Raw genomic sequence first — 12,807 nt, 5'->3', positions numbered from 1 at the left:
TATCAATATGTATAACTTATATCCATTCAGAGACTTAGTTAATTTTTGGATCATTTACAGGGTTAACATGTCTGACGTTGCTCCCAAACCAGACTTCTCCATCTATTCTCATGTATACCATAAGCAATATCATTTTGCATATGAGGTTACATCGTTTTCAACTTTAGAGGATTTGAAATTTTGCATTTGTAATATGTGGAGCTGGTTGACTCCATCGACTATTCTGGTTAACTATTTCCAGAATCAAGCGATAGTTCTTATTCTTGCCGATGTAACACTCCAGGGAATCTCTGCATTACATTCTTCAAAGCAATCAGCTTTCTTTGATTTGCACGTGGATGTAATTTCAAATGGCGTGTCTAGGCGTATGGAAGTTGACAGTAATGCAGACTTAGTTGTCAGTGCAAAGAATAGTTATTTGAAAGAAGGTAAAGAAGCGTCAAGAGTGTTTTTTTCAGATGGTTGGGATAAGATTTTTGATGATACAGATCAATTATTCTATGGTGGTGTTGATGCCGTACGTATAGCATGCCAAAAATACTGCATGAGAACTGGATATGAGGTAATTAAGAAGAAGAATGACCTTGAGAGATTCACCGCCGTATGTAGTGTGAAAGGTTGTTCATGGAAGCTTCACGCAACTGCCATTGGTAGTTCTATTGATGTTTTTAAGATAAAGGAATATGTGGGAAGGCACACCTGTGGCGGTGGTTATATGTTGAAGAATCCAAGAGTTACAAAAAAACTCATGAACAGTCTAATTCATGAGATGGTCAGGCACAACCCTCGCATAACACCAGCAGAGATCATAGATTATCTTAAAGTTGGTGGTGGCATTGAAATCCAGTATCACCACGCATATCATGCAATTGAGTTGTCGCATAAACAGATTTTTGGTAATGATGTGAAGTCGTACACTGATCTTGCTTGGTGGGTGAATGCTGTTAGGGAAACAAACCCTGGGTCATTTATTGATTTCGATTTCAATGATGCTACAAAAAGATTCAATAGACTTTTTGTTTGCTTTGGAGCTTGTATAGAGGGATATAAACTATGTCGTCCCATGATTTTCTGTGACTGTACATTTCTCACTGGAACTTTTAAAGGAGGTCTCATGGCAGCAACATGTCTTAATGGCAATCAAGGTAACTGGTTCTTTTTTTTTTGATATGTAGTGTCTGGTAGTTAGATCACTCATTGACCTTACTTCACTATCTGACAATGAGTATTGACCATACTACATACTACATATTGACCTTACTGAGTATGAGATAAACCATACTGCATGTGAAAATGTAGTGTCAATCAGTTGCTTAACATGTTATTATGTAGTGTCAGGTTTTCACATATCAACAAAGAGGTAAACCAACTGCATGTCAATATGTAGTGTCAATATTAGTTGCTTAACATAACTAGTAATTCCTTTTTGCAGGATTTTATCCGCTTGCGTTTGCTTTAGTACCTGGTGAAGACAATATCAGCTGGGAATGGTTTTTCAAGAAACTGAAGGAGGCTTTGAATGATGATCGCCCAATCACTTTTATGACTGACCGAGGTGAAGGGTTGGTTAAATATATTCCCAAAGAGTTCCCTGATTCTCATCAAAGATATTGTTACTTCCATTTGGACAAAAACTTACCTATCGCAAAGTCTGACGAAAAGTATAAGGAAGTGACTGATGCTTTCCGAAAGGCGACATATGCTCTTTCTCCTGCAACATACGAGGAAGGTCTTCAAGAAATGGTTAATTTGGGAAGGCCTTGGGTTGCTGACTACTGCCGCAACATTCCAAAAGAAAAGTGGTCCAGTGCTTTCTTCAAGGGTTGTAGTTATGGTTACACTTCATCTAGCGTTGCTGAATCGTTCAATAGCTGGATTAACAAAGAGAAGAAATTACCTGCGTGTGCGTTCGTTGACTCGATCAGGTTTGTATCAGTTTCCTTAGTCACAGTACAAGCTTATATTAGTTTTTTTTGTAACAGTATTAGCATATATGTTCTGTTAATCTTATATTTTTAGTATAACAGACTTTGCTATCCCCTTGTCGTGTAGGATACGTATGATGGAAATGATGTCAGAACGTCGTGAAGAGAGTCTCTTGATGGACCCAGAACTGCTAACCCCTACGTATCAAGCCTTGCTTGAACTACACATCCAAATTGGCCGTCCCTGGAAAGTTAGCCAGTCAGATGCTAATCGTTATGAAGTGCATTCTCCAAGGTTAGCGTTTACCCCTAATCTCTATCATCTGAATGTTATTTACTTTCTCTTTCTTTTTAAGTACCATGTTTCTGTGAGAACATATAAATATGTACTGTGTATATTAGGTGTACTGAAAAATAACACATGAATATGTACTGTGCAGATCTCATATGGTAGATCTAGAGAAAAAACTTGTACTTGCCAACGATGGCGCGTTTATGGTTTTCCATGCTCGCACGCTACTGCAGCTATTACTAGATCTGGAGGAAGGATTCTTGATTACGTTGAAGATTATTTCAAAGTTACCACTTTTCGTAAGCTATATTCAATAGCTATTAGACCCGTTCCTAACCACGACAGGTATGTGTCTTTAATCAGTACATTTTCATATTTTGCATAACAATATGTAATGGTAGATACCACTTACACATGTAATAGCAATTGAAACTGTCAACATAAACCTACTTACATATGGATGTTACATACTGATATGTAATGGTAGATACCACTACATTTTTTTATATTTGTTTTTCAGGAACAATATACCGTGTACATATTCATATGTAGTTGTGGTTCATTCCATTTATATGATACTGTTTTTTTCTCACAGGCCCGATGAGTATCACGTAGATGATATCGTTCTCCCAGCAGAAGTAATTAGGTCTCCACCAGGCAGGAAAAAGGGGAAACGTTTTAAGTCTGCATTTGAGACTAGTAGAAAATCTGTCAAGTGTTCAAACTGTAATTTGAAGACTCATCACAACAAGGCAACATGCAATCTTATCCGACAGTATGAACTTTCTGAAGAATGATTTTGTGTCAGGTATGTATTTCAGTCAGATACATATTAATGTCTTAATTAAGTAAGTTTGATACAATACAATGTACTTTTAAGCAAGTAGTGTTCTGATTTCTCTTTTTCTTTTATCACAGGCTTGAACGTGCAGCAGAATGTTATATCGATGATGTTGCCAGATTCCTTTTCCACAATTCTTTCCTCTAGCCCTTGTTCTATTCTACCGTTTTTTTTTTGATTTTGTCAGTACCAACTGAATTTGGTTAATAAGTATTTCATTTACAGTACATACATTACAAGTGTACTGAAAATACTGTTTTTGTTGTTTCTTAGAACATCTTTTGGTTTTTGAAACATTATAAGTCTATCAAAATGTAGTTATTGTAGTTATTTTCGAATAATGAAATATGTTTTTAAGTCTATCAAAATGTCAGTATCTATCACCAGTAGTGAAGTATTTACATACTGAAATTACATGTCAGTATTGTAGTGTTAGTATCTACCACTACATACTGATATGTAGTGGTTGTAGTGTAACCATACTAGATGTTTGTAACAAGAAAACAATTAAATATGTACTGGTTTGTGGTTTAACCATCTTCCACTAAGATTATTTAGAACATCTTTTGGTTTTCCAGCTGATTCACCATCTTTTGAGGGGGCAGCGCCCCCTCGTATCAACAACACAAAATCATGTTTAAGTAACACAATTGAAATATCACTACATTAAAGTTAAACCCAAATTCAAATTAAAAATCACTACATATTAGATATATGTTTTTGAACATTCTTGAACTCATGAAATGAAATGAAACCAAGAATAAAAGAAAAGAAAATAGGTAAATAGTGATATGTACTGTCAGATTACTTTTAGCAAGTAAGACTATTTTTGTGTCATCTGCCAACTGATTTCCGGTGGAGATGCTTTCAGCAATTTGCATGCTAACGGGACCCTTTTGTTACGAATCTTCGCTTGCACTTCTTCATCATCTCCCAAAGGCACTCCCACATATTTTCTTTTTGACATCATCTTCATAAAATGCATCACAAACAGTAGACAGTCTGGCGATCCCCCTTGTTGAGGTGCTTCACATTCATTCACTATTACATTCTTCATTGTTACTTTGTTCTTCTCCAGCAAGTACACGTTGATAGGTACGTACATGTAATCTGCCATTTTGCAGGCGTGTGGATAACAAATACCTCCCCATTCAGCCTTAGAAGAATTGTAGTGGTTGAACACCATTTTTTCGCAGTCATACTCAAGTAGCGTCCAATGAAGATTGTGGTGGCACATTGGTACAAGAATCTTCTTGATACTTTCATCCATCGCCAATATTGGTTTGTAAACAGAATCATGTGCTGCTCCTTTGAGGTTATCCGGGAACTCGACATTGTACTGAAAACATGGATGTACTTGAAATAGTTTATATCTAATTTTGTTTTATGCAATATTGATATGTAGTGTACCTACCCCTACATACTTTTTTAATTTTTGAATATGTGCTGTAGTAAATATGCAGTGTAAGATAACAACTTACCCAAGCGGACGGATCCAGATGCAACACAGGCAAGTATTTCCTGTATACTTCGTGCATCGGTTGCTCATTCTGAAATTTGGTGTTAAGCTTGTATTGTGCGTAGTTGAGAAGATCTTGTTCTAATAAATCGTTCTGCACCAAGTCATCAACTGTAGTTCCACTTACACAAAGACCACCTTCTCCCACTCTCCAAGCAATTGAGCTAGAAAATAAACGACGTAAAGGTTAGTATTCTTTGTGTAACAGTACATACTGATATGTCTTTCTCAGTATTTTTTATACAAATATGTATGTATATCAAAAGTACATACACAAACTAATAGTACATATCAATATAAAAGTGTCAATTGAGAACTCACCTAAGATTTTTTGCATTATTGATGTATGTGGAAAGAGTACTCTTTTGTTCATCGTTCATGTCATTATAGAATGGTGATTTAGTCAGTTTCCGGAAATACTTGCGCAATTTAAGCTTTCTCTTTTTGTTTAGTGGTAGTGCTTCTGCAGCTGCAGCTTTCGGTCCTTTATATGATGGTGAGAACTTACTTCCACTCTCATATATATCATCTACCTTCTTTGCAGGATGGGAACGAGTAACAGGTCTGGTGGGTGTTGTTACCTGCTGCTTTTCGGGCTTTGTAGCACGCTTTTTGTTCACTTTTACCATTTTTTGTTTCTGGCTTGGGCTAAACTGTTCCTGCATTTTTAATCAACATAAAAAAATATGTAAATATCTATATTGCATAAAACATAGTTACATCACCTAATCATTTTTGAAAGCATGTAGTGGTATATGATTGTATGGTATAGTGATTTCTAGTGCTACCATACTGATATACATATCAGTATGTAGTGATTTGTAGTGTAATATTAACTACACAAAATGAGATTTTTAGTACATATCATTCACCTGTGATGGAACCTCCAAAACATCTTGCGAGGGGACATCCAGAACATCTTGTGATGAAACATCCAAAGGATCTTGTGATGCAACCTCCAAATGACTTTTTGAACTGGTTGTAGGTATGTATTCTTGTTGCTTACCTGTAACTTCACCTGCATCTTTCGGTTCAATGGGTTCTTGTTGCTCAGTTGTTTCTTGTGGAATTTGTAAAGGCCGCAAATCTCTTCCAAACAGATTATCAAATTGTTCTCGTAAGTTAATACCAAAAAGACCATCGTTGTTATCTGGAAGGAGGTCTGCAAACTCTTCGACATAAACACCAATGCCAGAGTTTCCATTTCTATAAATCTGGCATAGACAGCTTTTCAATGTGTTCCAAACTCGACATCATAGTAAACAAAGGTACATCCAGCAAATGAAACTCTTCCGCCGCCAATCCGGCGTTATACTCTGGAAATTTCTGCGAATTAACTACAACTGAAGACTTCGTTTCTAGCATAGTTGTAAGCAACTTTGCTGCTTCCTGCCTAACTTCAAGTTGATCAACCTGCAAAAATCAATTGAAACTGTCAAAAAAACCTACTTAGCTTGAGTTTTTGCTATGTCTACCACCACAAGAATGTACTGTTACATATAAATATGTTCCACTACAAGAATGTACTGTTACATATCAATATGTAATGGTAGATACCACTACATATTGATAAGTAACAGATAGATATTGATATGTAACAGATAGATAGTGGTATACAAGAATGTACTGTTACATATCAATATGTAATGGTAGATACCACTACATATTGATATGTCACAGATAGATATTAATATGCTACTTACCTGTGTGTTTTCTTTGCCCTTTTTCTCTTGTATCTCTTTGACTTTTTGCTCCAAATTAGATTTAGCCCAATTTTTAACCTCAGAACGCGGAACTTCAACATCATGGAACTTCAATACTGAAGTTGTTGACAATTCAACCTCAGAGGTGGCATTAACATGAGTTTGATCTTTCGGTGTTGACAAACCAACTTCAGGAATGTTGACATTAGCATCTGTTTGATCTTCCGGAGAACCTTGCATTTCGTTCTCAACTATTTGGTCCACATTCAACTCTTCATTGGGGTTTCTTGGAGTAGGTGTACATCCCAAGCTAACATAATCTTCCTGGCTGGCTTCTCTCTGCAAAGGGAAAGCTTTCCGGTAAATATCATGCAACATGAACTCAAGCTTTGAAGCGTCAACCGGTTCGCCCTCTTGCTGCATTGTGTTGAATTCACTCCATTTGGAAGATATTGTATTCCTCAAATCATCGTATTTAATCTTCCAATCTTCTCCCCCAATACTGAGTCCTCTTCTTCTTTCTCTTCTTCCTTCTCTTCTTCCTCTTCTTCTTTCTCTTCTTCCGATTCGGAATTCTCATCTAAACAAAAAGCATCATCATTTGCTTCCTGTTGAATCCTTCTTGAAATACGATTAAGGATTTGTCTTTCTTCGTGTGTTATCTCATCTTTGAAATCAACATGGAACTGGTACAAATCAAATAAATGTAAAAAAGCAACTACATATTAGATATTACCAAAAAAAAACATGTCGTAGTTCTTTCTCTATTAGATACACAGGGAGAACTACATATTGATATGCTAATAACTACATATCAATATGTATCACCACAAATTGATATGCTAATAACTAATACATATTGATATGCTAATATGTAGTAGCATATTGATATGCTAATAACTACTACTATTGATATGCTAATAATTACATATCAATATGTCGAACTACGTGTACTTATCAATATATATTTTTATTATGACAAAATATGTACGGCAAGTTTACCTGATACTCAGAAAGATCAATATCCTTTAGGAACTCAGCACATATCTTTGTATGATTCCACCTAGCCACTCTTGGCACATACATTCCTGCAGGTTCTGTCACTATATCCTCGGGCGCCACCAAATGGGTATGCTCCGCAAACCATGGCTGCAAAATATTGATATGCAGTATTAGATATACTATCAAAAAATGTAGAAAACACATAAAACAAAAACATTTTGAAGTAGAATAAACAAATAAATAGATTCTTACCAACAAATAAATAGCACAACCATTTGTGCGTTCTACGGATTCCACGTTTTCATTCAGCTCTTTCTCTAAATGAGAATGGATGAGGTCAGGCCATGAAATATTCTTAGCCTTCTCAAGATCAAGAACGAAACCAATATATTTTTCAGTCAAAGCGTTTGCATCACTTGTAGCGAAAAATAATGAAGTGCACATATACAAGCAGATAAGCCTAACAAGATCTTCGGCATCTTCCTCGTCTTCCTCGTCTTCTTCAGAATCTTCATTTGATTGATCACCCACGCTTTGCAGAGACTCTTCATCAGACTTCTTTTTTCAGATTAATTGGTGTTCGTTTAAGGATATTCAAGATTGCCTTCACAATCATTGGCCTAGTCACTTTATCACCAGCTTTCATATCAGTAGGAAAAGTCCTTTTGAAAAATTCTGTTTCACGCCATCCACTTTTTTTATTGACTTGTGTAAGCCTATAATCAAGATATTCCCTATTTGGAATTCTCGGCATCCCATAAATAAGTGCCATTTCTTCTGGTGTGGATACTAGCTCATTCGGTTGGCCATGCCTTTTAAAGACAAATCTAAGCTTGTTTGGATCTTGACCCCTAACGTAACAGCGTAACATTTTCGTCATTGCATCTTCAATCTTCAACCAATGTTCCAACTCAAATCTTGTGTACCAGAACATTAGGAACAGGTTACCGAATGATGCTTCAGAAATCATCTTCAGCTGCAACTCACTCAACTCAAGGTTTTCAGTGGACTTCGCAATAGCCTTCTTAGTGGTCCTAATAGTCTTCGCAAGCCCCCACAAGCCCCTGAAACCGCCACGGTATAAACTTCGTGGTTTTCCAGCTCCTTTCTTACGCTTATTAGCACCTACACAATAACAAGAACCAAAAACTAATACAGTACATATCAATATGGTATATCAAATATGTAGTTACATCATCAATATGTAGTTGTAATATCTACCAAGTCTTGAAACTACATATTATTAACAGTACATACGAGAATATAAGTATCTACCTCTACATATTGATATGTAATATGTTATGAGAATATAAGTATTTACCTCTACATATTGATATATAATAGTAGATACCACTACGTATTATTTTAACTACATATCGATTTGTAATAGTACGTATGGCATATGTATCTGCTTTGATACAGTAAAAATGTAAAAACACTTAATACCAAAAACAAGCACAACAATGCATCATTACATACTCATAAACATATGTTATTAAGGATACATAGTATTCATACGCTTTGTTCTTATATGTAGTTGTACTACATACCTTCTACATTTGCTTTCCCCCCTTTTGTTTTTGGTGAATGAGTAGCAGCTCTCAAGGAAACTGCTTTCTTCCCCTTCTCTTCCCCTACACCATATCAAATATGTAGTTAATGTATCTACCATGAACATGAAACAACTACATATCAAATACCACAACATACTGGTAATTTTATAACTACATACTGATAACTACATATGAACCACAATTTACGGGGGTCGAGGGGGCAGCGCCCCCTCGTTATTAAGAATTATCTTCAGTTTTAACATTACAAACCTTCTTTCAGGAGCGCTTTTGCTTTCCCCCTTTTTTCTTTTCCCTTTCCTTTTGGAGAAGGAGTAGCATCTCTCAGGACAAGTGCTTTGTCCCCCTTTACTGGTGGTGAAGGAGTAGCAGCCGTTGTCGCTGTTTTTCCTTTTGCTTTAGTAGTTGCCGCTGCTGTTTTTCTTTTGCTTTTTGCTTCAGGAGCAGCAGTTGCTTTCTTTCCTTTGGTTTTTGCTGTTTTTGTAAACCAAAAGTTTTGTACACATTACATATTACAGGCAGATAATAATATGTAGCACACATATCAATTTGAGATGCTATCATTACATATCAATAACTACAAATTGCAGACAACATATTGATATGTAGTACAGATATAAAACATATGAATCACACACTGCATGTCAATATGTTGTGTCAAATTACATACACAACAGATGAAAAACATGTAAAACATATGACTCACAGAGATGTTGTGTTTCTATTGAACAAAAAACATATGAATCACACATTGCATGTCAATATGTTGTCTCAAGTTACATATACAACATATGAAAACATGTATACCAGACACTACATAAAATATTTAGTGATTCCATTGAGCATAGAAACACACACTGCATGTCAATATGTAAGAGTAAATTGCATATACAACAGTTGAAAACATGTAAAACAAACACTACATACAGAGATGTAGTGATTCTATTGAGCATATGTAGGATATTAGTTGAACATCACTACATATCTACAGTTTTTCATCAGCATTACATATTGATATGTATTGCATGTCAATATGGAATTCAACAACAGTTTTCTAAGTATTTCATGTCAATATGAAGTACAAAATTAGGCTTTACTTTCTTCTAATTTTTGCTTACCTTCTACCTGAGGAACATTTGTTCGTGACGGAGTACCAACTTTACTCATACTCCTTGGTGTCGGAGATTTAGCAGCAGGGGAGGATTGTGTTGGTGAATCATCAACATTTTTTCTTCTTCTTTTTACCTGGGTTTCTTCTACAATTTCTTCTGTAATTGTCCGCTTGATAGTTCTAACCATTTTTTTTCTTCAATTGAATGAATAAAAATTAGGTTAGGAACTGATGATTTATGTAATTGATTAGGTCAGGAACTGATGATTTTTCTGTAATTAATGATTTCCGAAATCGTTTTTCAGATGAGTTTGATTGAGAAGAAATAAGAGATAGAAGTGATTGGTAAAGAAGAAATTGAATGTCTAAAGGAGCGGTTCTGTAACTGAAGAAACAAAAGAGAGAGAATCGAAAATGAAACTGAAAATTACTTTTAACGTGTCTATGGGTATATAGGTAATTTTAGGAAGGTTTAAACTTTATTGGACCAACCGATAAATGTGTTATCCCTCTGGACTAGCCAGTAACACGGGTCGGAATTACTGAACTAAATAAGAAATGTCTCAAAGATAAACTCACAACCCGAAAACAAACCAAAACACATCAAGCTGAAACAAACATTTGGGAAATCGAGAACCAGGCAATCTAGGTGCGGGAATGCTCCAACATGGAATCATGGAAGTTCTTGCCAGATTCAGGATTTCGCTCCAACATATTCCATAAGGTCATACCGTGAGCAGCCACAAATGGATTGGATTCACTGCCCTGAAACCAAGTGCTTAAGGAATGCAAAGATGATACCATGAAAGGATCAATCATTGAGAGAACAACATATGACATTGTGTTGGCATTAGCTTTTACTAAAAGTATTGAAGTTGTTGTCAGTACATAACCTTGTTGTTCTTGATTTTCGGCAAGGCTTTGTGTTGCAAAGAATCCTGAATGAATCATAAAGCGCATTAAGCTATTCAAAGGATCAGTTCTTGCCGATTGTAGAGAAAGAGCATCAACGAGGCTAGAGAGATCCATGGGTTTTCCATGGCTGTGGATTAAGTCGGGTATGCCTAATTGAACAACACATTTGAGAGACATGGAACTTGCGTAGCTGAGTGCACACTTCCAAATATGAGTGTGAGCTTGTGTTAATTAACTCAATCTCCTCTTGGCTGGTCGAATCCATCTAAAGAACTGCTTTGAAAAATTTGGAAGTATAATTTACTTGATCAGCGGCTTGTTTATTTATTGAGCAGAATGATGTGTTGAAAACCACATTGCCAACAAATTTATTTATTTATTATTTCATTTTATTATTATAAATCCAATCACCTGGCCTTTGGCCGGTTCCTACGGGTGGCTAAACCACCCATTTGCCATGCCAGCTGGCCTGGCAAACTGGCCGCGCTGTTATGAGAAAAAAGTTAACCGATCATAGTCTCCACCGCTAGCGGTCTTCATAAAATCGGTCGGTCTTGTAATTATCTCTTATTAAATAATGACGTAACGGCTATTTCCCCCAAGTCTCTCTATAAATTTACCCCATTCAATTCAATTTAATCACACCTCATTTTCTCACTAACTCTATCATCTTACTCTTTTGTACCTTTAATCCTTTGTTTAATTTTTATTTTGAACTCAATGGATTCCTCTGACGGAGAAGTGCGTATTCATATGGATCGATTTGAAGAACAACAACGAATACTCGTTCAGGCGTTTCAACAAATTGATGATGAGTTAGATGAAGATAAAGAACTAACCAGCAATTTGCTGCAGCTATATTCATCGAGGCAAATACCTAGAGATCCAGAGCCAATAGAAGTGTTCACAAGAAGATATACGTATCGGGGTCGGGATGAATGGCACGAGAAGCTGATGCACAATTATTTTCTTCCTGACTGCGTGTTCTCTGATGAAAATTTCCAAGGCCGATTCCGCATTCCCCGACATTTGGTGCTAAAGATTATTGGTGAGTTTGTCAGGTAGAACCTTAATTTAATTATCATTATGATGCACTGAATATTAGAGGTCATATCCTGAACAAAAGGTTACTTCGGCCTTAAGGATTCTAGGATATGGCAGACCTCCAGATTCTAATGATGAGTACTTTCACATTTGGCAAAACAACCACATACAAGTATCTTTCGTTGTTTTGCGAAGCAATGATTAATCATTTTGGTCCAACCTATTTACGAAAACCAACTGACGCGAATGTTAGAGAAATATTAAAGCAAAATCAGGAAAGGGGATTTCCTGGAATGCTGGGTAGTCTTGACTGCATGCATTGGGTATGGACTGGATGCCCTACCTATTGGTCAGTATAAGGGTCACTACAAAAAACCAACGTTTATCCTTGAGGCCGCTACTTCTTATGATTGTTGTATATAACACGCTTTTTTTTGGTCTCTTGGTATCTCAAAACGATATAAATGTTTTACACAAATCTCCTTTGTTTGAAGATTTAAAGTATGGAATTTGTCCTCAGGTAAATTTAACTATAAACGGGAATCACTACACTCATGGTTATTATCTTGCAAATGGAATTTATCCAAAATGGTCAACTTTAGTTCAATGTTACCGTCAGCCACCTGCCGGTGAAATGGGTTGTTCATACTCATATTTCAATAGTAAACAAATGGAACTGAGAAAGGATGTGGAACGGACTTTTGGAATTCTGAAGCGGAAGTTCGCCATCGTTTGTGGGACTTATCGTGGTCTAAGTGCTCATATTTCAAGAAACTCGTCGTAATAAGAATTTGACTAACCATCAAGATAAAGACTTAAGGCCTGCGATTCTACCAGCAAAAAGATTACCTGTAAGGAACTATGCGCAAATGACTAGTCATATT

General features: G+C 36.2%; 1 protein-coding gene across 1 annotated transcript; it reads right to left on the bottom strand.

Annotated features, from left to right (window-relative positions):
* Window positions 1–10,609: 10,609 nt before the first annotated feature.
* On the bottom strand, window positions 10,610–10,993 carry LOC113351942 (trans-resveratrol di-O-methyltransferase-like). Its single transcript, XM_026595846.1, has one exon. It carries the CDS (start codon window positions 10,991–10,993, stop codon window positions 10,610–10,612), a length of 384 nt encoding a protein of 127 aa, XP_026451631.1.
* Window positions 10,994–12,807: the final 1,814 nt, after the last annotated feature.

The sequence above is a fragment of the Papaver somniferum genome, chromosome 2, assembly GCF_003573695.1.
Source record: "Papaver somniferum cultivar HN1 chromosome 2, ASM357369v1, whole genome shotgun sequence".
In the NCBI taxonomy this organism is placed as follows: domain Eukaryota; kingdom Viridiplantae; phylum Streptophyta; class Magnoliopsida; order Ranunculales; family Papaveraceae; genus Papaver; species Papaver somniferum.
This window is presented reverse-complemented; position numbering and strand designations above follow the sequence as displayed.

Coding starts and splice junctions, on each gene's coding strand:
- LOC113351942 (XM_026595846.1), bottom strand. CDS start 10,993: ATGGATCTCTCTAGCCTCGTTGATGCTCTTTCTCTACAATCGGCAAGA.